Source organism: Rattus norvegicus, chromosome 9 (assembly GCF_036323735.1).
Source record: "Rattus norvegicus strain BN/NHsdMcwi chromosome 9, GRCr8, whole genome shotgun sequence".
Classification (NCBI taxonomy): Eukaryota; Metazoa; Chordata; class Mammalia; order Rodentia; family Muridae; genus Rattus; species Rattus norvegicus.
This window is the reverse complement of record NC_086027.1, coordinates 4,909,020-4,936,749: the sequence shown is the minus strand read 5'-3', so window position 1 is coordinate 4,936,749 and position 27,730 is coordinate 4,909,020. Positions and strand designations below refer to the sequence as shown.

At 42.0% G+C, this 27,730-nt stretch overlaps 1 protein-coding gene across 21 annotated transcripts in view; it reads left to right on the top strand.

The window, feature by feature from the left end:
- The window catches only part of Satb1 (SATB homeobox 1), a 93,402-nt gene extending 73,610 nt beyond the window's left edge, over window positions 1-19,792 (top strand). For 6 of the 21 annotated variants that reach the window (XM_063267074.1, XM_063267072.1, XM_063267070.1 and 3 more), the window contains 3 exons: window positions 15,769-15,972; window positions 16,450-16,545; window positions 18,019-19,792. In XM_063267074.1, the coding sequence (XP_063123144.1) occupies window positions 15,769-15,972; window positions 16,450-16,545; window positions 18,019-18,534 (816 nt within the window). In that variant the 3' untranslated portion in view covers window positions 18,535-19,792. Of the gene's footprint in view, window positions 1-15,768; window positions 15,973-16,449; window positions 16,546-18,015 lie in introns of all 21 variants that reach the window. The other 15 variants (XM_063267079.1, XM_063267075.1, XM_063267076.1 and 12 more) reach the window with 6 other exon arrangements.
- Window positions 19,793-27,730: the final 7,938 nt, after the last annotated feature.

Sequence of the window (27,730 nt, the reverse complement as noted above, 5' to 3'; positions counted from 1 at the left end):
TGCTCTGAGATGGACTTTCTTTGTGCCTAGGACACTTGGTGATACAAAAGGGAAGAGGGAAGCAGAGTCAGCTGACAGATACCATTAGGAATTGGTACTCAGAGTTTGGCAATGTTCAGCATTCTGACTGGAAGGGAAAAAGATCTTTTCTCATCCCATTTTGTTAGGTTGCCAGATCCCACTGTTGAAAGAAAATATATTACTTGTCTTTAGGATCTTGCTAGGTTCTATTTGTTGTGTGGAGAGTTTCCTTGTGTGTGTGTGTGTGTGTGTGTGTGTGTGTGTGTGTGTGTGTGTGTGTGTGTTAACAGGTCACAGATAAAGATTGGTGGCCATAACAATCTCTGCTTCATGCTACCCCAACTTAGTGCCCCATCTTCAACCATTCTCCTACACTCTGCTCTAGGCTCTCAGACTTGCATGCGTGCCACTGGAAAAATGGGTTCTTTTTAGCGCTCTTCCTACCTTCTTGTGGACTTAACTCTCCTATTTTCATTTGTTCCTGTTTTATCTCCTCCTTGCTGAAATCATTAATGTAAATCACACTTGCATTCTGAGCTGCAGGTATTGGAGGACCCTGCACTTCATGGGAAAAGGGTGTGTAGCTATTGGCACATTCCCAGGTAATTGGTGAAACACCTGCACATGAACTTCATCTTTCAAGAAAAAACCTTGAGACTTAAGAGCTGTGGTCCGGTTTTCCTAGAAATTATTGCGCTGTGTGCTTCCCTGAAAATTGTTTCTCATCTGAAGCTCTTTACTCTTCTTCAAGAGGTTGAGTAGGTTAAGTTACATTAGTTCTGATGTCCAGTGTGGAACCCTTTTGTGTGTATCTGTGACTAGACAGGTGTACAGTCTGAATGAAGATGCTGTTTTGATGGGCGGTGCTGCCCATGGGTGGTTAAGCTTGAGAATAAATGACATAAGAGGTAATGCCTTGAATACTGGAAAGGTTTTGTTTTAGGGGGATGTGCTGTCTTGGGGTCTGAGGTCAAGGAGAGTAAATTATTAGTAGCATGCGATGTTGGGTTCCCATGTCTGAACTCATTGAAGTGAGCCCAGGATGGATGGCATCTTCATTGGAGACTTGTTAGGGATGAGTGAAAGCCCTGCCTTTCATTATGCAGCACATTGGCAGGGTCCAGGCAGAGTACAGCAGAAGAGTGGAATTCGGTTGAAGCCTGGGCTTGGCTTTGTGGGTGCTGGGACAGTGACTGCCAGAACGCTGTGGCTCGAACATTGCTAATAGCTTCCTTGAGATTGTCAGTTTAGGTTTGTAGAAAATCCACCTTAACAGTCTTTATTCTTTTGGACATTTTTCTGAGAAGACAAGCACATTAAAAAGTAGAAATCAGGGCAGCATGAGGAACCCCAGGCTTGTGAAAAGACACAGGTTTGGGAGAGGTTAGGAAAGGAAAGGGTCCTGTAAGACAGCTCCCTTGAGAGGTGAGTTTCCACCCATATCTGCAGGCGCATGACTTAGAACACGGAGCATGCATAGCTGCTGAGAAACGTCCCACCCCCGAGTGGCTCCTTTGAATCTCTTACATTTCACTCCCAACACTGACATGAGTGTTCCTTGTCTTGGGTGCTACTTGGCTACTGCACTGGAAGTTTGTTTGGTGCTCCAAATGAAATGCAGATTAGGTGAAAATAAATTACTTTCAATAAGGTCAGGGAACTAAAGGCTGTATATAAAATATAGATTCACAAACAAATGCTCTTAGGAAATCCAGCTTAGTCCATGCCAAGCTGTTACTGCCTAAATTGCCTTCTTTCTTCCTGGCTGGCAATTAATTTTTTGTTTCTGGATTGGGGGGAGGGTAATAGCCTAATGCAGAATAATTTTATTTTAGTAATTTTGATTAAAGGAACTAAATAACTTGGACCCTGGATAATCATAAAGACTAAAGCTTATTCATCAAGCTGAATTTTCAGAGTTTGTGTTTTTGTTGCTGGGTAGATTTTACTTGATCATTGTTGTGATATAAAGTTAAGACATGGTCGTGCATTCAGTTATTTCCTACCCTCCGCTCCAATTTTCATGTTTATTTTTCAAATTCTTTCCCTTTTCTATTGGATGAGTCCTCTGCTTTGTACTGTCTTCTGGAAGGCAAATATCGGATGCCCATTTGCTCCTTTAGATCTTACTGAGCAGATCAAGTGCCCCGATTGATAGGCAGATTCCTGTGAGTAATATAGCTCCTGTCTTCCCTACCTACCCCATAGCCATACCCCCGAGTACCTCTGCCTTTGTTCTGTCCTCTATGCTGCCTCTCCTATGTCTGCCTTGCTCTCTTACCTCCTTCCATTTGGGAAAGCCTAGTTTGAAAAGTCAAGCAGTTCAACAGTTCTCAAAGCATGCACTCCGCTCTGCTCACCTGTAGAGTTACTCAGATGAAGGGATGAAGCTAGCCAGCTTAGAACACTGGTGCTCCATTTGGAATTTGCAAACTCACTCTTTGTTTGTGGCACAAACAAGAAACAATCATGCTTCATATACATTAGTGTAGCTGCCCATTGACATTGCTTAAGACAGAAATATCTTAGGAGTAGAACTGAATCATATAAATCTGATAAAAATTCTCTCTCCCATTGGACTGACCTAAGGATCTGGTGATGTGGGAACCATTTTATCACCCTCTCCCAACACCAACACACATACATATTCAAAGTACACCACTGAACGGCCCCTGGAGGGAAGCTGAGACACCTTGGGCTATCACCATCCTACTAGGAGTAACTGTTTAACTTTGCTCTACCTCTAAGAAACATGTTCCTTTGAGGTCAGGGAAGGAAATTATTTCACAAATGCAGAGAGAAAGGCTTTTGGTTTGCTGGGTCCTATCTAGATTAGTTACAAAAATAATATGAAGCATGTGAGTGTATATTTGAGATATGTATATAGATGCACATTTAAGGTTGGGGGCACATACTGTTCAGGGGTTCTTATCCTGTGTTCACTCTTTCCAAGGGGACAATGACATTTTGGTTGGGAAGAAATGATTTATTTTGTGACTTCTGAATGGAAGTTGGTGTTTCATGTATACCAGCAACAAATCCTGGCAACATTTGTAATACAAATTTGCCATCAACCAAAAAAAAAAAATCTTTATAGCATATCATGTCTTGACAGAACTCTTGAAATATTGGTTTTATTGTTCATCACTAGGAACCTGCTACTTTAAATTGGAGCTTGGTATGTTAACTTAAGCACGCACACACACACACACACACACACACACACACACACACACACACACACACACCCCTTTTACTATATCAGAACTTTTCAATAGATTGGTTTAGTCTGGTCCATTCCCCACCCACCCACCCATCCACCCCCACCCCCCGTCTAAGTTATCCATAAACCAATTATGTATATCAGTGTAATTGGGTTTCTTTGTAATCTCATGTATTTATTTCAAACATAGAAAAACCTTCCTCTGAAGAGGCACCCAGACTGCCAGAAGGGTCTGTGGCACCAAAGAGATGAGATCAATGATAAATTGTGTAGAGGGAACAATTACGTGTTTAACATATTAGCTTAGGAATTTTCGAATTTACCTGGGAAACATTTTTTTTCCAGTCTGTTTATTGCTTTCTCGTGTGCTTATTTTTCAAGGGCCCGTCACTCCAAAGTGTAGTAAGAGGGGGCCTGCAATAATTGTAGTAACATCTAAAACAAAACCCAAAACTGAACCAACAAACTTGTTTCTAGCATAGATACCCACAGTAAGTGCTGTACTTTATGAGAGAATGCCTTTGCTGCAGATAAAAAATTATTTACCAGTTGAGCTGTACTTTTAATAAAAATGTAAACCCGAGGCCTGGATGGCTCTTGCCTCATTGAATGAGATTTCTTGGGGAAAACAAGTTCCTAGAATATGTGTACTCACGTATATCCTTCCTCTGCAAAGTAGCCGTCTGGGAGATGGCCCCAGTGATGACCTGCAGATGGGTAGAGAGACCCGGGACTAGACTCCTCAAACCTTATATTTCCTAAACAATGTGGAGCAGTGGGAGGGTGCCCAGAAGGCAGAGCTCCCTTCAGCCTCTCCCTTGGGTGTTTCTGCTTTGGCTATCCCCAGTTATGCTGTCCTCGGGTGAGAAATAACAGACGTAGCTGGCGCCAAGGCTCAACCTTCCGGGTGTGGCCATTGTCACCCTGACCCGCATAGTATCCAGACATAGTCATGCTTTCTGTCTTTAATGGCTACTTGTGAATCATAAGATTTGATTCTCTCAAAGTAGACAAACTTCCGCTAAACAGGTTTGCATAATACAGGAGGAGATTCTGTGGTTTAAGCCATGAGACGGACTTATCAGAAAAATCCTAAGCAGGTTGGGGGCTCATAATGACCCCGACAGTTGTCCCTCTTGGGGTCTGACTCCCACGACTCATAAATCCCAGATTGCCTTCTCTTGGGTTAAAACTTCTTTGTTCTTTTCTCCTAGAACATCATAGAGGGAAGATTTAAATTTTTAATTCCCTAATTCTAACTATGCATAATGGAAAGTATAGCTCATTTCTGGAGCTGTCTGCAGTACTGAAAAGTTTTATATAAATCAGTTGAAAATGTAGTGCAGAAACATTTGTTTAAAATAATCTAGTGGCAACAATCTACCCTATCAGGTAAGTCACTTCAAAGATTGCTTATTTTATGAATTTTCATTTTCATAATTTTTCCCCCTCACACATGATATATGTCCACATTTAGCTTCATGCTTTTCTTAAGTTTTTTTTTTTTTTTTTTTTTTTTTTTAGAAATTTCAATAGGAAAGAAGCACTGTGAAATTTTAATAATGATTAGTAAGCCACACAGTGAGAACATGTACTTTGTAAGTACATAAGTGTGGTTGAGTTGAGGTCTGGGGAAAGTCAGGTTTCCTATCTATCTGCCTTAGGATCCTTTGTTGACCCTTTGCCTCCTCGAGCCTAGGAAACCAAATTCAGTTCAAATTTTACTTCTTTTAAATAAAGCATCTTCCTTGTACATTTACACTGCTGGACTTTGCAGCCGTATGTGAGACCCCAGGAATAACAGAGATGTGTGTTATCTTTTACTGTTGCCCAGGTTGGGCCATTTTACAACTCTGCCTCACAACTTACTGGCATTCTAGTGTGTTGTGGTGAGTCCTCTGGCAAGTTTTTACCCTCCCTGAAGTGTGAGCCTTGGGATAGTTCCAGGTCCCCTGGGAGGAGTGCAGAGAAGAGTTTGCTCCTCACAGGGCTACGTTCACATCTATTTGGGCTAAATGTAGCTCTGTCGGGCCAGGGCTGGGCTGGAATAAAGAAGCCATCAGGGATTAAGTCACAGAGGGCAAGACTGGAGGACCAGAGCAATAGGTGTGGAAGAAACTCGAGAGGCCTTCCTGAGGGCTAGTACTGACAGGAACTCATGTTGGTTATGGAGGAGACAGACAAGAAAAATTAGATTTTTAATTAAAGCCATTTGCTCTGCATATTTTTATTACATCGTCACTACAGAAAAATCAGAAAATCCAAGCATAAGGAAGAACATAAAAATATCCATAATCTCAATCACCTAGAGATATTCTGATTTAATATCCTGATTTAGGCTCTTTATATACACAGGCATGTACTTGTGTGCATATGTGTATATAGATGTATATGCGTGTGCTGTGTCCATTTGCATATTGTAGCAGCCATCAATTTTCCATCAGTAAATTTAGGTTCCTTCCAACTTTCGCTGTCACGAATGATATGAATGTAAACACTATTGCAAAGAATGTTGTGTCGCTCTCATTGTCTTGTCTTTGGAATAAGCATTGGAAAGTGATGTCACTGGCACAGGAAAGGCATTTATCTATCTTTTAAGCATCATTGCCGGACAGTTTTACCATCTGCATTTCCACCTTTCAAAAAAAGAGCGTCTGTTCTATAGGTTAGTGTCCCAGCCTCTGGGTGGAGTTGATAGTAGTTGATAGCTGTAAACTGGGCTGTGTTGTTTAGGATGTAACCAGGTGTGGGAGAAATACGCAGCCTCTCTCTGGCCACTTGAATGTGTCCCAGTCCCTGTGCCACGATGCACGTTTGGTTGCAACATGTGACAGTAATAGTTGGGATGCTTCTGAGGACTGAGCCCCTTCCCTACGTGTTCTGTTTTCATTCTCAGCATATTGAATTAGGTGATAAAATTAGACTTCCTTTTGCAAAGGAGATATTTGAGGTCTCAGGAAGTTAAGAAACCTGCCCAAGGTTTCTCGCCAGCTTCTTAGTAGACCTCAGAAGCAGAAACGAAGTCATTTTCTCAAGCCAGTGTGCTAAGGCTCATGGGAAGTAGGCATCCACTTGAACCAACTACATTGCTTATTTTCTCCCTAGCACTTTGCCAATCCCCTTTGGGCTTTCCCACCATTCTTCTGTTTAACCCCTTCAATACGGCCCATTCTTTAGAGCCTGACCAGCACCGCCCTCATCAGGAAAGGCGTTCTTTTTTCTTGCCTCTTTCACCCCATTTTTCCTCTCTCCTTTTGTTCTGCTTCGTGTCTGCCCCTTGCTGACCTTTGAAATAGTTTTGTGTATTGTGCCTTTCCAGATGGACTGTGTTGTTTAAGTACTTTTATTTAACTTCCGCAGTATTCCACCATCTCAGATCAGGCATCAGCCTGAATGCATGGTCTGGTTTGTACCAGCCACTGAGAGAGTAACACCGTTATCATCTTTAGTTTGTAGAGGAGGGGTCTTCGAGAGAACTGAGAGATGATTTGCTCAGATTTGTTTTGATGCTTCCCATCTACACACTGTGCGCTCCTCATGGTCTCCTGAGGTGTTTGGCAGTGGCTTGAGGGAGATGGAGGGGGAGAAAGCCTTTTTTCTAGAGTAAAAGAAATAGAAAGCAGAACATGATGCTTTGTGGGCAGTAGATGATAATTAGTCCCTCCCAGGTGAGCGTGAGGACTGTGACCAGACTTAGGACTGAACACAAGCATGAGGGCGTGAGCTGTGCTCTTGTGTCGAGAGTCTCTACAGGTCACATTGAACCACAGGACTGCGTGGACAGGCAAAAGGTAGATGAGAGCTCTGAAGGTTTTCATTCCGCAGCCTCATTCCCAAAAGCCTCTCAGAGGTGGTCAAGAGGATTCAAGAAAGCTAAATCAACCGGGTCTGTTTACCCATCTGGAAGTTGTCAGAGCTCGTCGACGTGCCCAGCCTGCTACCCATAGGCCCAACATGGCCAAAAATAGCTGAATGGAGCCCAGCATAGATATCATGAACTCATTTAAAACTCCGGGGTGTTTTTGCTTTGGGTGTGGGTAACTCATCTGGGGGTTTCCAGGTCTGAATTTTGTAAATGACGTCACAGTCACAGTATCTCACAGGAGGGCACACCTGCAAGTCCACAGACTGAATTAAGAATCACATTAATTTGCTTTTTTGTAGGACTCCATTCGTTCTAGGTAGTGCTGCTGATTCCTTGTTGATAAAAGCTGTCGTCACTACTGGTCTGATTCTCCCCTAAGTCGAGAGAGGAAAAGTTTTCCCCTGGAAGTAATTGAAAGAATCTGATGCTTGTAAGAATGGGTTCAAGAAGAGGTGCCCCAATTTGAAGAGGCCAGTGGTAGGCGGTTCCTAGTGCTGGAAGGAGAGGCTAAAATTAATGAGAATTCATGGCAGGAACCTCAGGAGTGCTCTGCACTTTTGAGACATCCTTTATAAAGAATAAGAATGAAAATTTAAGGATTGGAGGTCAGGTGTCAAAATAGTAGACAGGCTAAATAATATGTAATATCAAAAATGCCGTTGGTTGGTGTGTGTCTGGGGGCAGGGAAGATTCTCTCAGAGTCCACATTCACGTGTCAGGCATGTAAGTAAGATTTTGTCAGGTCTTAATTTGAAGTATAGGTGAAAATCAAAGTTTTATGGTAGGCACTTTCCAAATCTAATGTTTTAAAATAAAATTCAAGTCTTGTTTTGAAATCTTATATTTCTGTCAAGTGAGGTTGTTTTCTAAGGCCGGGGCGCTCAACCTTCCTAGAGCTGTGACTCTTTAATGCAGCTCCTCATGATGTGGTGACCCCAACCATAAGATTATTTCGTTACTATTTCATAATAATTATTTTACTACCGTTATAAATCCTAATGTAAATATCTCTATTTCCTGGGGGTCTTAAGCAACCCCTGTGAAAGGGTTGTTCGACCCTCAAAGCGGTCACAGCCCCCAAGGTGAGAATTGCTGTTTGAGATATTTTAGTGGACTGTTTAGAATTCTATTTTTTTTTTGTCTTAATTCTTCCTCTTTCACCTTTTCAAGTTCTCTCTTCTGAAAATACCTTTAATTTAGGAGATTTCCTTGCCGAGCAGCCTTTTAGCAAGAGCCGTTTGTGTTTCCTCTTGCCAAGTTGTTTTTTGATACTGCTGCTGTGACCTGAACAATGTGTGTGTAGCCAAAGAAACACCGCCATGTTCCTGCCTTGGGTGTCGGCGACTTAGAGAGGGGTAGGGAAGAGGCTGGAATAAAAACAGACGCATGAAAACAAGCTATACTTGTAGAAATTATTGTTATTATTATCTGATTACATTGTAAGCAGAATTGAAAGGTACAGATGGTGTGCAGTGACTGAGCACCCTTCCACCATCCCTAAATTCCAGGAGCGCCTTCCCAGGCATATGTAAATGCTGTTTTTATGCTAATAATAAATTTCCTGAAGCTGTGTTAGAGCTGCTTAACCTCCTAATAACAAAGGGGCAAAATGAGAAACTTCTAGACAGTCATTTTAGGACCTATTATTACCCCAATATAGAAACCCACAGATTTTTTGGCTAAGATATTATGTCCCTTAAATAAAGTGGAGAAGTGTAGAGTCTGGAAGGAGTGCGGGGGTAAAAACAACAATCCCAAGGGTTTAAAATAGCAATAGCTTAAAAATGTTTTCATTATTGCTTTTCCCTTTTAATGAATGTATCAGATGCCACACCTTCGAAAATGAATATCAGAGGGCCCACATGAATATTTAAGCTGTATTTCTTAATAAAACCGAGCTTAGGAGAAGGTGAACATAACCTGCCCCTTTGAATGTGGAAATGCTTTTACTGGTACATCTCTGTTCAAATTTATTTTCCATGTTTTCTTTAATAAACCAATGTTAACTTAGCAGGGAAGTTACCCCAGTGTCTGCTCAGACACTGTGCTACAGTTGGTGTTAAATGGGAGAGAAAGATGGGTGTACTTCTCACCACAGCTATGGAAGAAAACACAGGGCTTCGTTAGCGTTGATGACTGGAATCTCTCTTTAGTCCATAGAATAATTGGCTTGATCAGAGATTTTCCTTCTAAAGAACTTCGTGGCATTTAAGGTTACTATGTTAGGTAAAGAACACTGGTCTAAGACAAGTGTTTTTATTACAGGACACGATGGGGTGCTCTTTATTGAATTATATGATGATTTGAAGTGGGAAAGAAGGAAAAGTGCGTCGGCCCATGCCCTCAACTTTAATGCCTTTAATCAAATAATGACCTTCTGCAAACTAGCTAATTTTAAGCGATTGGAAAGATCAATACCACTTTGCCACCAAAAAATGGCCTAAATGATGAAATCTGATGTATTTAAAGTATCATTTCACCCTTTTAACCTAGTAAATAATTTAAAATGCTTTCAGTGTCGCTCCGCCCGGCATTTTGCTTCCCAGTGTTCCTTGTCAGCAGTGTTCGGTGTGGAAGATGGCAGGTTGGCTTGGCAGACAGGTGTCCAGGCCTCCCACTTAGATCTTGAGTATCCTGAGGTCAGAACTCCCTCAGATAATATCTTTAAGTCCTATGTTTGGGGAACCGTGTATATAAATCTTAAAAGATGTTAAAGGGGGCCTTTCTATGTTTGAGAGGTGGTAGAAAACGCAGCAGTCACGTGACACCTTTTGTTACATCTTAAGCCTTTATGCTAAAGGTGACAGATTTGGTAGTTCTGACAATTAGAACCCATTTCCCCATGTTATAGGAGAACTCTGATGTAAAATTACCCTTGAGTGCCGGCAGCTTTGTAAATAAAAAAAATTGCCCTCTATTAGCATGTTTGTGGGCAGATTAAAAACTGTCTTCATTTGCATAAGTAACACTTACAGATTCTTTTAAAAGTAGGAAATTATTTCCTGAATGATAAATTGCTAGCTTTATAGTTAGTTGTTGTTGAAAATGTACTCATTCAAAATGCCGGGTGTAGTTTAGTCTACAATAGTGAATTTTTTTGTTAGAAGTACTGTTTAATGGATTATGTACCCCGTTCCTGTTCCCACCACTTGCGAAACTGTAATTCATGCTTTGCACTAAGATGTTTGTATCAAATACTTTCCTATTTAGATTGATTTCTTTTAATATCGTATATTGCACGATATGCCCCAGAGATTGGAAGAGAATACTCCTGCAAATAACACATAAAAGATAGAAGGAGATGGGGATGGATACAGACTTTAAAATGTTTTGCCTTTTAGAACTCAAATTACCGTTCTATTTTTTTTAATGTATTTTTCCTTCTTAGGTGCGGCGGGAAAGCATGCCATTGTTCCTTCTCTTTATAGCTCCTAGTTTTAAAATGTATATGTACATAATGGTATTATATACATATGCGTATTGCATTAAGTGCCCCGCCCCCGGTACCAAAGTCTAATTTCCCCTTGAAAACTAGTCAAGTTAGGAGCTCCCCGCTTTGTCTCAGACCTTGCAAGCATGTCTGTGTAGGAGAGGGTTTGCAAGTATCAACAAGTTGATTTCTTCGGGGGCATTAGGTTCCTGCCTCGGAAACATGGGGCACCTCTTCTGTGTTGCAACGTCAGCTAGTAGTGGATTGACTTGAACTCACCCCGCTAAGAGAGAACCGTGTGGAAATCCGAGATTGAGTTCGGTAGGAAATTAGCAGCTGAGAGCTAGAGGTGCCGGGGTTTTGATTTAGATGCGGCACAGCAAGATTGTGTCAGCAAAGCTCATCATTAGAACATCGAGTTTGGAGCTGCTAACGCTTCCTTTAAAATGAGCACACAGTCGAGCGCTTCATGGACCATAATAAACGCCATTGTGTTGTCACACGGGCTTGGCAGTCACCCTGCTTGTTCTCTTTCCCATTTCTCCCCCAGTCTTACATCCTGAACAGGCCCCAAACCCAGACCAGGCAAGCGGAACCCCTCTGTCTTCCTTCAGCATCCTCTACACTGCTTCCTTGCTCACCACATAGCAAGGCGTTTGCAGATGGCTGGCGGTTACTGTAAAGTACGGAGCAGTGTCTTCTTTGTGGCAGATGGATTTAAGACTTTTAGTTCTCAATAAATGTAGGTTTACAATACATAACTTTACAGGATTTGTGTTGTATATAACAGGTTGAACATATTATCTCAGAATTCATCTGCATGGCATTTTCAGCTCACACAAGGGTCCATGCCAGGTTTTGTTGTTGTTGTCGTTGTTGTTGGGTTTTGCTTTTTTTTTCTTTTAAGTAATAGGGAAGTGCTGTGATTGATAGCAACCGCTCAAGGCGTGATTTTGAATAGAAACAAAGGGTTTGGAACAGAAGGTGTCAAATTAAACTTTGTCAGTTTGAAAAGTAGTAACATCCTGAAAGTTGTACTAATTTATTTACATGTGGCTACTGTTTGTATTTTGCCCTCATTAGATGCAGTGTGATGCCGCTTGGCAATTTACCACATTAAAGTTTAGGTTGTTCCTTGTGCCATTTTAGTTTTCTGAGAATGGATCGGCCTCATTATGTGAAGGCTTGTTAGGCCACCGTCTTTTCTACCATTCAAAGACTTGTGATCTAATTTAATTTTGAAAGCAGTTCCAGAGACTTCTGCCTCTGGTTGTACATGGCTCAGAAAATCCCAGAGATCTTTCCTAAAAGGATAGTGTTCACATTTCACAACAAAACATCATGTCTTCTTCTTCTTCTCTCTTTCCCGCTAAGCACCATGGTACTTCTGGAGAAGTCTTGGTTTTATTTGTCAGATGCTAGTAATGCTCAGGCCTCCAGGTCACCTTTCTAAACTCATTCATTCTAACGTTTGGGGAGCTTACCTAGGAAAAGGTATGCGGAATGAAGGCATTTATATCCTCTTTAGGATATAGTCACTGTCATGACTTATGGAGTGAAGAGGGATAGAATTTGAGGTTGTCACAAAGTGTTTAGTGTAAGATCAGGTTGGTCGTTTTGGCGAGTCCTACTTGGGGGTACATCAGTGTCTTTCTATTGTGACAAATGGGTGTGGGGGGAGGTGTCAGAAATGTGTTTCCTTTTAGTTAAGACTTCACACAAGCAAGACCCGTTTCCTTTTCTCCTCTTTCTTCCCTTTTTTGAACACCCTTGTAGAGTTTTAACAGTTCCCAGATGCACTGTCAAACATTTCTGTATGAAGCATCTGATTTCAGTCTCTTCAGCTCGTCCTGCCTCTAAAAGGCTAGCGGAAGCGCACATCAATGCACATCAACGCATTATTTTTAGATAAGGAATTAGAAGTATTATTTAAGGGCAGAGGTTAATAGCAAAGTACTGGAAGTGTTATGTTAGTCATGGGCAATTAATAAAAACAAGGATCTGTCTGGGAAGTGCAGGAGACACAGAAGTGACAATATAGGCAAAATGTTTGTTGAATGAGTCAGGGTTCTCTTTCTGAAATATTTGTTAAACCCTCATGAGTGTGATTATTTAGGAATTAGCTGTCATTATTAACTGTTTTAAAAGAACTAATGATTTTCTTTTCCAAAGAACATCTGTGATCCACATGTTTTTCACTTACATCCAAGAAACCGAGTGATCTCTGCCTTTACTTAAAGAAGTTTCTGAGGGATGTGAGACCATCAATGTTTTCAATGCTCTCCAAGAAGGTTTTCTACCCAAATCATTCTTAATATAACTCTTGGCAATTTTTAGCTACAGGCATTTGTTTCTAAAAAAAATAAAAATAAAAAAATAAATGTTAGCAGCTCAGCGTTTAGCACAGTACTCTACCAGCCAAATTTGAAAGCCTTTCCTCCCATGTTCTTCCCAAGCCTTCTCCCCTCTCTGGAAAGTCGAATAAGGTCAGTTTTCAGGCTTCCAGGTAGTGTCAAGGTTATAGTGGAAAGATGCAGACAAGGCAGTGAGGAACATGATCTTAGTCAGTTATGTTCATGCCTCCAGGGAAAAATACATCGAAAATCCATCCAACAACATTTAGAGACATGGTGTAAGGAAATTGTGTGGAGCTAGGAACACACATGATACGTTTTATGACTTGCTCCAGATAGAAAGTGTTTACCCAGAAGAAGTAAATAATATCTCCAGGAGACCGTGTATGCAGGTGGGCCTTGAATGCTTTAAATTCTCAAGCTTTGTAGTTTATAGTCTGTTCACACAAGTGGAGGCAAACCTCATCGGCCCACAGCAGTCTGGAAGTGGGCAGAGTAGCTGTGGTCAGATGAGAAGCGGGCTCCAGGTCCACTGTAACAACAGTGACGTCTTTCTTCCTTTTTAGTGACCGTTCTTTCAGGTTAGCTCTTCAGTGTATGCCCCTTCTCACTTTGAATTGTGTGTTCAGTGGCATCAGATAAGAGGATTCTCATATGAACATTCGTGTGTGTGTGTGTGTGTGTGTGTGTGTGTGTATACACATATGTAAGCATCCATATATATAAATATATGTGGGTGTGTGTGTATATATATATGTGTGTGTATATATATATGCACATGAGCATTCATATGTGTATATATGTATATACACAGATGTGTTAATATTCATATATATACATGCATATGCATATGAACATTTATTTGCATGTGTGTGTGTGTATGTGTGTGTATTTGCTTAAATTAGAAACAACTGCTAAAAGTTTCCAAACTTTTTTAGAGGTATTTCACTAGTTTGTCTAAGGCCCTGGGTTTTATACTGAGCCCTACAAACAAAACAAGAGTCAAATTTGAACAATTCACCCAAAATCATGAGTATTCTGGCAGGCTAGTAGGAAACTAATGTGTCAGTCCATGTATATATACATACACACACACACACACACACACACACACACACACACACACACACACACAAACCTGGGAGAAGAAGGCCTTATTTCTTTTCACCACTATCACAAATAGAAATTTCTTTTGAATGGCACATTCAGTTTGAAAAGAGAAAAAAGAAAACTATGTAATTTCCTGGCTTCATCTCACAGTAATGTGAAAAGCAGAACCCTCCCTGGAAAGATCTAAAATTTGTGTTATAGAGGTACAGCGTCTGGACTATTCTTATCCAAAAGCTTCCAGGGAATTTCCAAGAAAGCCATTCGTTTTAGACCAGTTTCCCAAAAGCAGAGCCCCAAATGGGCAATGGGGCTTGTCCATGCAAGGAGTGGGGGGAACAGGGACTGGGAAAGGGTGTAGATGGCCTCTGTGAGGTCTGTGGGGAGGGAGCAGAAGAATAGGGAAGGGCATCTCTGGGGAGTGCTCAGAAGGGCTAGGCTGCTGTCTATGAGACAGGGCAGTAATGCCAGTCATAGGTCACCTCTGGGGCAATGGCCCGTGAGGTGGTGGAGCTGCCCCGGTCTGTCCGGTCTGTCCGGGTGAGCCGTCCTGTCAGACGCAGTGCACTAGCTGGAGGGGTGGCTGCTCTGGCTGCCAGACTCCAGTTGTGCGCTCTCCCCTCCCACCGCCCCACCCCCATTGCTTGTGGTCCAGTAGGGTAGTCAGGATGAAGGCTTGAGGTGGTGGTAAGTGTCCTCTGTTGAAACTTTTAGGGTCACCGAGGGTGGCATTGTGACCGTGGTTGAGTTTGTTCTTCACTTTGTGTTGTTGATTTTTTATTTTTATTTTTATTTTTTTGTCCTTCATTCTTGTTTCTGAAAACTCACTGAAGTTCTTCCCTGAAAAGTCATATACGTGTGCTACAGCTGACATAAAAGTGACTCTGAGGTTCCCTTTAAGAAAGTTTCTTGTTGAAGAATTCTCCTAAATGCCTGTAATAAAACCATAAATCCAAATATGTTCATGCCCAAGCTTGCTGGCACTGGTGCTCCCCTCCCCTCCCCCTCCCTTCCCTTCTCCCTCCCCTCCTCTTCCCTTTCCTTCCCTTTCCCCTCTCCCTCCCTCACTCCTTCCTTTCTACCACAGAAAGTATAAGCTTAGGAAATCCTTTGAGGACAGTTTGTTTCTAACACCAACTTGCCGCCTTGGTTTCTTCCTGGCCAGTGAACATTGACAAGCAAGAAGGCTGGGCCACACAGTCCTGCCCTTGGTTTCCTTCTATTCCGTCTCTCTTACTGCAGTCTGTGGTGAATGGTCTCTTGCTCTTGGCGTCCTTACTTTCCTCCAGTGTGTGTGTCACATACTTAGGTACACAGCTGTTGAGGCAAAAGCTTGATGGCTGATTGTCTTTTATTATTCTCCACCCTATGTTCTGAGTCGGGGTCTCTGTTGAGCCTGGAACTCCCTATTTTGACTAGACTGGCTGTAGGCAAGCCTTGGTATCCGTCTCCATACCCCATCACTGGAGTATCAGGTAACAGGCTTTTACGTGGGTTCTGGGACGCATCTGCATGGTGGCACAGTAAGCAGTTACCCACCAAGCTATCTTCCCAGCACATGTGTCTGCTTGTTAACGATGAAATTCTGAACATCTGTCAGAAACAGAACCTGCTTCCTCCATTGCCACAATTGTCCTCTCTTAACGGGTTAAAAGGGGGGGGGGAACATAAAGCAGATTGGAGTGTGATGCGTGGAGGGCTCTCCATTTTAGCATCCACAGATGATTCCTGCCCTAGCACTGACTGACTGTTACCCTTTCCTCCTAAGGGATGGCTGTGCGAGCTGCTGCGCTGGAAAGAAGACCCTTCTCCAGAAAACAGAACCCTGTGGGAGAACCTGTCAATGATCCGAAGATTCCTCAGTCTGCCTCAGCCTGAGCGCGATGCCATCTATGAGCAGGAGAGCAATGCCGTGCATCACCATGGCGACAGGCCTCCCCACATCATCCATGTTCCAGCGGAACAGCTTCAGGTTCGTTTACCTTGGCCAATCCAGTGTAGCATTAACTAAACAAAGCCTTCAGCTTAGCAGGGGAATTTGTGGGTCTCCTCCCCCCGCAGGAGACGACCATTACACTGCCATCTTGCTCAGGGGATACATTTCCAGCTATTGTGTTGTAGTGTCCTCACCTTAACATGGCAGGGGAACACCGGCTTTTGAATTTGAAAGCTTAGAACATATTTTTTGGTGTGTGTTTTTAAAATTTGAATTTAAAACACCACCTACTCCCTAATGAAAACCATCCCGCCCTGGAGGAAAGGTACCAGCTTTGTGCTGTAGAAGGTCACACGTTTTTTTACCTTGGAGTCTGTCCAGAGTGAGGGGGAGGGAAACCCACCCACCATCTTGCTTTATCCTTCTGGTCTCATCCGGCCTTTCAACTCACATAGCCTCCCCACCTATCCCAGGGCAGCACAGGGAGAGTCATGTTTGTTTGTCTTTCCTTAGAGCCCCTCTCCCAGCACCCTTGGGAAAGGAGAGTCTAGAGGCGTTTTCTTACCAAGCCTGCTGACCCCTGCACCATGGCCCCATGCTGCCCCTCAGGTGAGCGGGCACCAGTCTCCTGTGCCAGGAGAAAGGGAGAAAGGAGGGTGTTGTGAAGGCCAGTTCCTTCAGTCTGGCTTTTTAGACAGACAATGGACAGTGATAGAATGGCCTTGCCTCTGGCCAAAGCCCACAATGCCAACAGTTCAGCTCGTGCTTGATGTAGCCTATGCTGGACATGGTGCTGCTAAGAGGCTGCTGCCCATGAAGAACGTGATTAAAAGGCCGTGGATCCGACCCCGTACTGGGGCTCCTGTGGCTAGTTGAATTTAAGCTGTGTAACTTGTTTCTGCTAAATGCGAAGGTTGCTTTTAGCTTTCTCCTTTGAGGGAAATGTCATTGCCTCTGGGGTCCCAGAGACCTGCCTAACACCTTGGTTGTATCTCTTGCATCCCTTCTTGGTATTGCTGTATAGATATCTGTAGATAAAATAATAGAGTTATCTATCCACCAGGAAAAAAGTCCTTGAATATTTATTAAAGATAAAACAAATTGAAAAAGAGAATCCCTTAGGATATTAAGCACCAAAATAATCGTGGAAGCCTGAAACCCAACTGTTTCAGCTAAAACAGAGACAAGAAAGATATATGCTAAGTAATAAAAATAGTACTTGTTTGAAAATGTAAATTGTTTTTAATAAAATTGCTTCTTAGGGGGATAAGAGGAAGTGCTTAAGCACGGGACGAATGTTCTGATATATGCGGCTTTGCGCACCCGGGGTTGATTGGCTTGGCTGCTAAGAATTATGGGTGTCGAGTGCACAGTAGACACACGCCACACGTTTGTTGCGTATAATTGTGTATAGGAATTACAGCACATATGCAGATACTAATTATGAAAAAGTGTCTGTATACATTAAATTTAAAGCCTAATCACATCGTAGTTTACTATAGACAAAACAATTCGCCAGCTGGCGGAGAATGGAGTGAACCTTTATTCGAAGGGGGTAAGGAAAAAAGCTTAGCGTTTGCCTAGTGCAAACACTAGGAAAGTGTGTGTGTAATCGGAACTGTCTCATAGAACATCCTTGCACCTCCAAGAGGTATGCAGAATGAGAGAAGCCACTGCTGTGCTCCTGTTCACGGAACAGCCACAAAATGCAGCCTAGCCATGCTTTCCCTGTGGTGAATGCAGCACGGCCAGGCACGGCCGCCTTTGGTGCATATCCTTTACCAGAGAGTGTGAGGCTCACCTCTTTTTTCCAGTTGTTTCCTCTCCACAGATCGGTGTGGGCACGGCAGCCCTGCAAGCTGCGTGGCTTCTTAGCTGCCGGGCTCTGAGCGCAGATGTGTATTTGTTTATTTAATAAGGGCTGTGGGCTGTTTAGCTGGCCTGGTCTTTCTCAGTGTGTCTGTCTGTCTCCCCCCCTTCCTCCAGTACCCCCACCCCCAGACACTGCACAGGCTTGGCAAGCACCCACTCTCACCTCTGCGGGCTCCAAGCAGCTCTGACTGTCTGCTTGTCTCTTTGCAGCAGCAGCAGCAGCAGCAGCAGCAACAGCAGCAGCAACAGCAGCCACCGCCACCACCTCCACAGCCACAGCCACAGCCCCAGGCAGGCCCCAGGCTCCCACCCCGGCAGCCCACCGTGGCCTCCTCTGCAGAGTCCGATGAGGAAAACCGGCAGAAGACCAGGCCACGAACCAAAATTTCCGTGGAAGCCCTGGGCATCCTTCAGAGTTTCATCCAAGATGTCGGCCTGTACCCGGATGAAGAGGCCATCCAGACCCTGTCGGCGCAGCTGGACCTCCCGAAGTACACCATCATCAAGTTCTTTCAGAACCAGCGGTACTACCTTAAGCACCACGGCAAGCTGAAGGACAACTCCGGCTTGGAGGTGGATGTGGCTGAGTACAAAGATGAGGAGTTGCTTAAGGATTTGGAGGAGAGCGTCCAGGATAAAAACGCCAACACCCTTTTTTCGGTGAAACTAGAGGAAGAGCTATCCGTGGAAGGGAGCACAGACATTAATGCCGACCTGAAAGACTGAGAGAACAGTACTGTTTCCAGCCGCGCCACTGGTATTTCCTACCAACATGAGAAGTCAGTCCACCTTGTGTTCGCTCAGAAAAACCTTCATCGTTTATCGTTTGGCCAATGAATCTTCGGAAACTTGCACAAACAGGAAGTCAGAAGGACAGGACAGACTGCACTCGAGGTTTTACTCTGTTTTACAAACTGCTTGGCGGCCCCAGGTGAAGCGTCAAGGATTGTTGGGTAGAATTTGTGTTCAAGGGCTGCACCCAGGTGTTGTACCCTGTCAGCATGATACCAGAAATTGGTTTTCCTTTTGGTTATTATTCTGGAGCCTCAAATAAGCATTATAACTTCTGTGATTATGATTGCCTTTTCTTTAATTATTTCTGTAACACTCCACACTAGTCTTTGGAAACCGGCCCCTTATTTTAAAGAGAAAAAAGAAAAAAAAAAGAGAGAGAGAGAGAGAGAGAGAGAGTTTGTTACTCGATTGTATGTTAAAGAAGAACTATAAACTGTGGAATACAGTTTAAAGATGACATATGCCAACAAATGCCTTGTATTATATGGCACTGCCGTAATTAAAATTTGTTTTTTATTTTGGAAATAAAAGTTCACTGTAATTTTTTTTTCATCCTCATTGTTACATGATTTTTTTTTTTTTAAGGAAAAGAAAATGTGAAACACAATTTAGTCCTCGTGTTATTTATTTGTCGATCCTGCAGCATCATGTCATAATTAAGTTTTTGGAGATTTCTGTTAAATGTAATGTTGCTTCTCTTGTTGCCATACTGATTTCCTTTCTATTTATAACTGTATTTTGATGGGCAGTAAAACAAAGTGTCTTAAAAGTTTTAAATAGAGAAAATGTGCTTTACACAGTTGCCTATAAAAGTCTATGTTATCCAAGCAATTCACTCTAGAAGCTTCAGTCCCGGTTGTTGTATGCAATTTTTACTATCATGCAAATAAGCTTAGGTAAATAAAACTAATAGATCACCTTAGAAAATTATGCAATTAATGTGAAAATAATCGATGTTTGCGGTGTGTCTTCCTTTGGTTTACAATCAATTTTAAAGCGACATCTGTATAAAGTTTCTGTATAAAGGTGTATTTCTTTTTTATGAGTTTATGGCTATGAAAACACCAGCTATTTTGTTACAGCTGCTGTTTTTATAAGTGTATCACAGTTTTCTTTATGCAGAAATGTGCGGATTAGGAGTGGTTATTGACTGTAACTACATGATTAAAATTGTTTGTATGGTATGATATGGCAGAGTTTGTCTGCTTATGTGAAGTAACTAACCAAGCTCAAGACGGCCGTGCCACGGAGGTGCATGCTCATGCTTTCTTGGTGATAGCCTTTGGGTTCCGAGGAGAGCAACCGAACACTCCCTCCCTGAGGTACTAGATTCAGGCTACACGTATGCTCAGTTCTCAGTAGTTGTGGGATTCCACAATGCAGATGGTGATCTGCTTTTGATTATTACACTGGACAATCAAGGACTCCAACTGAAATGCTACTGTAGCAGTTAGATACTTGGAGTGGCCATATCTGCTTTTCCCACACAGTCGTCCATCAGGGCAGTATTCTTCTTCAAGCTAGGGTGCATTTTTAAAAGCCATCAATAACAGCAGGATCAAGGGAACAAATGAATCCTTCTTAGAAAAGAGTTTGAGGGGCGGGGGCTGTTTGGTTTTGATTTGGTTTACAAGTTCCAAGTACAGAAGGTGAATTGCTCTGACTCGATTTGCCTGCCTTTGTCAAAACTCCATGAAGAAGGTAGGAGGAAAACCCCTGGATTCCGAGTCTTATTACCTGCTGCATCGTGGCCCAGACATGGCGTGCTGTGGTTCCAGGGAAACTTGCGTTTACTGTGTTTCTGTTTGTCTTTCCTAGCTATCCCTTGGTTAGGGTTCCCTGAGAGTTGAAGTGGATATTTAGGTTCATGGAGGCAGCGCTCTGTAGCTACCCTCCTCCTGAGGAGCATTTCCTCAGGCGTGGGGAGCTCATGCCTGGGGACTGCAGGACCTTCCTGTTGGTCTAGAACGGCTCCTTGAGGCTTCCACTAACGCTTTACTTTGAAACGCAGCTGCACACCTCAGAAGGCTGCTGTTGCTGCAAACGAATCTCTGATTCTTTTTATTAAATGAGAAAACAATGCAAACTTTCTTGTTTGCTGGAGTTTAGGAAAATAATTACTTGAGCCAAAGGCATTTGAATTAAGATAATGTAGGCTCGTTTTAAATGTTAAAAAAACAAAACACCAAAACAAGTAACTACAGTGCCGCTAACTACAGATTATCATCTGTGGCCTCCTTTTCCCAGGTTTAAGAGTGGACACAGCATCGAGCAGAATCGATGCCTTTTTTTTTTTTTTTAATTTAAAACAGCCCAACACTTAAGATATCAAATAGATGTAAAATCTGATAGGTTTTTGGAAGGAGAAATTGAGTTTCGAGGAAGGTTTTTCCCCTTCCTAACAGTCTGAATTATTTGGAATTGATGCACCCTAAGGAAAGGAGTATGTTGGAAAGCAACGTCATTGTGCCAACAAAATTATCAGATATTTTAAATTTCAGGTCAGCCTAGTTTTGTTACTTTAGGATAAAGCACATGTTAGCAAGTCACAGTGGTCAAAATGGAGTGGGCCAAGTTGTCCGATACAGCATATTTCAGAAGATTTCTCCTAGTGATCTGGATGGTGCCCCCATCATCACTGTCACCCATGTCTCTCTTGTTGCCTATGGCTGTTGGTAAGATTTCTTTAACAAGCTTCATTGTGTCCCAGCGTTTCGGAGGTGTCTGAACGCTGGCCACCACATAGTGCTTCGTGCTGTTAGAACCTTAGCAGAGTCAGGTAATTTCCGGGTAATAGTCAACCGTGTGCATCTGAGTCTGTCATAGATTCCTACACTCAGCACTTTGCCACTAATTTGTATTACACTCCGTGGCCATATAATACCTGCACATTATGCAAAAAAATGTTGTCGATAGTATCTTCTTGCCACACAATATGCAGAGCTGACACATAACCTTTGAAAACGAAGGCGACTAGTGTGTGTGTGTGCCCTACCTGTGTGGCACTGAGTTACAAAGTCTGTACATATGTATAAAATGTGTATTGACTGGCATTTAGTACTAAGAAATTCTGAGCTTAAGCGTCCGCCCCTAGTAGTATCTATAGTTAACAATGCTTATCGAAAATACATAGCTTGAATAGAAGAAATTGAAATGGCTCGGGAGTGAGTGGAAATGAGGGACCCATACATGCTAGTACCAAACTCTTCCTAGTCCCACTGGTCCACCTTTGGTCCTTGCCTGTCACAATATTTTCAATAAATGAGATATTATGAACTGCCTGGTGATATTTTCAGCAAGAGCAATTAAAATGTGTGTGGCCTGCACTCTAGCAATGGAGATGGGACTATTCGTGCTAAAGCCAGCCAGAAATGTGGATGGCAGTGTGGGGACCGAGCAGCTCCATTGCAGGAGCCATGAGAAATGTTTGTAGAAGGAAGTCTCTCAAGGGATTCGGTGTCCCCCTGAAGCGGTCCTTTAAATGTAAATAGTGGATACTTGCATGTCTTTGGACAAAAGCTGAGCTACAATCTATTAAAACGCACAATTTTTGATAAAATATAAAGTGCCCTCTAACAAAATGTGGTGGACGGTGTATGTCAAGAGTACTATACCTGTTTAACAATACCATATGTTAAATAAAAATAGTTTGGAATTAATGTTTAAAATATGAGCAACATTTTTAAGCCTTTCTTATATTCTTCTACATATATGTATATTTATACACACATTTAATTTTATGAAGAAAAAAATAACACTAGTAAAGTTAAATTTCGGCTGTTTTCTTTGAGCCAAAGATGGGTATGAAGTCATCTTTTCCTGTGGGCTATTTCCGGCTGCTAATACAACTACTGTAACCAAAGCACTTGACTTGGACTTGGCTTTAATTGTGGCTGCTGAGAGACACAGTGGAGCTGTGTGCAAGGGAAGAGCCAAGACAAGCGGTCTATTCTGCACCCAGTTAAATGCTGACCATCATTTCATTACTGAGAGCTCAGGCAGAAATACATTCCAATAAGGCTTCATTCTAGTGACAGCCTCTAATTCAGGCCACAGCATCTTCCAAGAAAGACATGATGGCTGCCACTGTCTGGTCCCCCCTCCCCCCCCATGAACGATCTGACAGTGCCTGTTAGGTCAGAATGTTAAAGTACACATACTTCAACGTGTGTGTGTGTGTGTGTGTGTGTGTGTGTGTGTGTGTGTGTGTGTGTGTGTGTGTGTGTTAATGCACTGCCTCTGTAGCAAGACAATGCAAAGGAGCGTTTTGTCCAGGGCACAGAAACTGCTGAACAACATCTCCATTGTGGAGACAAGTTTCCCTCCCAGCCATTTGCACTTTTAACTTTGTCTGATGCTGGCTGAGGCCTCTCTGCTAACATTGTCCTCCAACATGTTTAAGCTGACAGCAAAATCTGAAGAGTGCATCACTTTCTAAGACATCCCTGTGTCTTATTTAAAACTCTCCATTCCGCTAGGAGGCACTTCTGGCAGACACCGACATTCTCCCTTCGAAGGCACGTGGTCACGAAAGCTCAAGTATGTTAACTGACTTGCTCAGCTACAAAGAGGCCATGTGAACCTCAAATCCAATCCCCCATCTTCTCAGTGAATTTCTCCAATACAGTGAAAATTCAACACAATTTGGTTCTTCCATAGACAGAAAACAACACATAGCTTGTTAAAGATGGAGTTGAACACTGATGTAAACGAACATATGAGACGTTTTTACCCTGGAAAACAACCCTAAATTCTGCTGCTGTCTTCGTGTGAATGAGAGACATACACACCAGTTTTCCTTTCATAAGAAACCACTAGGAAAATTGTAAAAACAAACCAAAAACACAAAAAAGAAAATGTGGGAAAGAGAAAACATATAGTCACCCTCCAAGTCAACAATCTTAACATTTTTTTATTTATACTTTATGAAACTCTGAAATTAAGACAAAGCACCTACAAAAGGAACCCAGCTGTTTGGCAGTTTTTGCGTATCATAATCCTGCAATGTTATGTTACAGTTCTGTCAAGTAATGAGTCTTCTAATTTCTAAAAAGTAAATAAATAAGTAAGTAAATAAATAAAATTAAATATTGGTGTTTGTTCCCCAGAGCTTTCTGAGAATTCTCCAAAAGCCAGGTTTTAAGAGGGGAATGCAGGAGAACCCCACAAACATTTCTAAGAGAAAGAGCAGAGGCAGGCCAGCCTCCCTTTATAAACAGTCCGTGCTTTCAAACTGTTTCGGAAAACTAAAGTACATAATTTTCAGTTCTGCATAATAAAATATGTAATTAAGCAACATTCCACGGTGGATTAAAGAATTAAAAGCTTCAGGTGCAGAAAAGAATTTGTTGGCATTTTCCCTTTCAAGGTGGTATTTTGAGGTTGCTTTTTGCTTTCCTTTGACTTCTTATACACAAATAAATAGACAGAGGCAGGTGAGAGACAGAGAATGAAGAGTTGGCTCCACTACAATAGACCTGAAGAAACAGGGACGATGCTTGCAATGTGCCCGAGGAAAGCAAACGGAAGGACAGGCTCCTTCTTTGCCTGAGGAAATAAAATAAAATCTTTAGACTGGGTTTGTTTATCAAGGAATCCCAGAGAAAAGCCAAGCTGGGCTGGACAGCGCCTACATCCCAACTGCACTCACAAATTCACACGCCAAACGGTGCAGTTCAGAAGAAGTCAAAATAAGACTCAGTTTCATTAAGAGATACTGAAGTTCATGGAGGCAGTTTTCTTATTTTTAAAGGATAATATGTCAAAAAAAAATCAAACCACTCATGTCAGAATCCTGCAATTCTCATTATTCAGGTAATACATAAATCCATTCAAATAAATTTACTATCAGAGATTTGTATTTTCAAATCTTGCCCCAGAAATACATTTGGCGGAGAAATAGAGGAATGAATGAGTGAATTAGTGAATGAATAAGAACAGACAATGTAGGAAAACTTTTGATCCCACAGAATGGAATAAGAATCACATTCTATGGACAGCCCCTTTACCGTGGATTTTACTTTTCTTTTTGAAATCATGTTTACTATTGATGTGTGTGTGTGTGTGTGTGTGTGTGTGTGTGTGTGTGTGTGTGTGTGTACATCCTTAGGCATCACAGCACATGCGTGGAGGTAAAGAAGAGCTTGTGGTGGTTGGCTCCCTCCCTCCACCATGTGGGTCTTCGGGTCATGGGTTGGCAGCAAGTGTCGCACGCAGCAGGCTGAGCCAGCTCACCAGCTTTTTACTTGTGTTTTAAATAGACAGATATAAAGAGGCTTCTGGAAGTCTTTAAATGTCATATCTTATGATCTTGAAAAAAATAGCAACATTACTGCATCTTACTATAAAAAGAATTTGCTGAGACTGTCATATATATCCACAGGAAACGGTATTTTAAAAGTAATACAGAATTTCTACAGAAAACACAAAAAGGTAAAAGACAAAAACACACAAAAAAGAAAAAAAAAACCAGCAAAGGTAAATGACAGAGAAACACATGAGATCCTATACATTTTACTAGTGGGAACCATCAAACTTGTAAGGTATGACTGATATAAAAAATGCACCTCTTGGATGTACGGTGTGGTACACTGTTGGATGTGCATCCAAGTCTCACATAATGCGTATGTACACACACAGAGCTGACGGTGTCCACTATCAGGCAGCTCCCAGTACCTCTGCAGTTGTCCTACTCACCTACCCTTTCTGCTCGTTTTTTTTTTTTTTTTTTGAATTTTTTAATGCCCATTGGTGTTTGAAGGTGTCAGATTCTCTGGACCTGGAGTTGCAGACAGTTTTGAGCTGACATGAGGGTGCCGGGATTTGAACTCAGGACCTCTGGAAGAACAGCCAGTGCTCTTAACTGCTGAGCCATCTCTCCAGCATCCCCTTTTCTATTCTTGACTGGCACTATTCTCACAAACTGGCTTGTACCCTCCCTCCCTGTTATTAGATCATGTTTTATGTTACTGAAATTTGACGATCCTCTTATATATCATGTAGTTTGCTAGTGTTTCCTGTCAGACTATGGCATATCGTCTCAACCTCCTAACTATCCTTTGAAGCAGGTGTGTCCTTCATTGTGGTAAGTTCTAACTGTATGTATTTTAAAGGTTCTGTCCCGATGTCGTGTCGGTTGCCTAGTTTAAGGCCATAGAGATTTCTTCCCTGTCTCTTCTCTTAAACATTTTATAGTCTCTGAAGGATTAGGTGTCTCCTCTTCCACTGAGGCCAGACAAGGCAGCCCAGTTAGGGGAATGGGATCCACAGACAGGAATCAGATTCAGGAGAGAGGCAGATATTGGGATATAAAGTAAATAAATAAATTAATTAATGAACAAAGTTTTATTATTTTAGGGTTTACCTCAGGTCTACGGTCTACTTTGAGCTATACATGCTACAACATCTATATTACAGCTCTCTCTAGTCTTCCAATTTTCCTTCCTCTCTCTCTCTCTCTCCCTCTCTCTCTCTCTCTCTCATTCTGTACATTTCGTTTATTCTTTCTAGAATTAAATAGCTTTTGCGTCTTTCTCAAAAATCGATCAACTGTGCACATGTACACAGTTCTGAAGTCTGCCTTGATTTTTTGCCCTTTGTTTTTCTCCCTGGACTTCCCTTGCTAGCTGCACTTCTACAGGCAGCCTTGAAGCTTTGATGTCTGTACCTTCAAAGTTTCTTCAAAGCCATTTTCGGTATTCGGGGCATTTTCAGTTCCTGTCAATTCTTACCAAAGGCAGGGTGGGATCAACCAGATTTTAACGAATGTCAGAGACAAATTTTAGGGAAACACGATTATCAACAATATAAATTTTGAAAACGATAAAAACAATTCAATCTCGTTTATTCAGATCTTTGATTTTTTTTCTAGAATGTTTTATATCTTCCAGTAGGCAGTCCTACATCCCTTGCTCATCTTTATTTCATATTTTTATTCCGATGTAGTCATACTTTAAAAATGTATTACCATGGTTTGTTTTTAAATATAGAGAAACAATGTATGTTAAACTTTTATTTATCCTAGGATTTACGGTAAGATCATTTAATAATTTTAAGTTTTCTATACATCAGCTTACAAATAAAGATTTGTCTGTTTGTTTATTTATTTATTCACTTACATTTACTTTTGGTTTTTCAAGATAGGATTTCTCTGTGTAGCCAAGGCTACTCTGGAACGCGCTCTGTAGACCAGGGTGGCCTCTAACTCAGAGACCTGCCTGCCTCTGCCCCCTGAGCACCTCCACCTCTGGAAAGCACTGTGTTTTCCCTTGAGGTTTTTGTTTGCTCTTTTCTTCCTCATAATGAGGGACATCACTTTCACCCACTGCTCTTGACTAGGGTGTCAGGTTAGCTTACAATTCCTACTGGGCCAATGGAAAGGAAAGGAAAAAGTTTGTGATGAATGAACAAATAAATAAATGAATATATAATAATGAAAGGAAGAAGAAAAAGAGCTAGCAATATAAGAAGAAAAATAGTGAGACTGGAGAGATGACGCAGTGGTTAAGAGCACTGTCTGCTCTTCCAGAGGTCCTGAGTTCAATTCCCAGCAACCACATGGTGGCTCACAACCATCTGCAATGGGATCTGCTGCCCTCTTCTGGTGTGTCTGAAGACAGCAACAGTGTACTCATTTACATAAAATAAATAAATAATTCTTAAAAAAAGAAAAAAAAAAGAGAAGAAAACCAGGATGTGTCAGAAGACAGGGAGGCCTCGGCAGTAAGTAACAGCATTCAGAAGAGAGACATTCCTTCTACAGAGTCCGTTCTTGTATGAAAAACTTCTGGAAACTGCATGCCAAGACGACTTATTTTAATGCCTTTAGTTGCGTAGCTTATTCATAAGTTTGATACATCCAATAAATGCCCTAACTTGTGGGGCGATAGACTATTTCTCTGTATGGGGGTCAGAGCTGAAATGGCTAGATTAAGGCTCTAGTTCAGGGTTCCCATCTACCTGCCACTCATGATGTAAATAGAGTCTTTCTGAACACAATCATCTCTTTCACCAGTACCTTCTCTGTAGCTGCTTTTGTGTAACAAACAGGTGAGTACAGATGCTTGTAAGAGACACAGTGTAGCCCACCGAGCCAGTGATGCTTTTTCTCGGGCCCTCTACAGAAAAG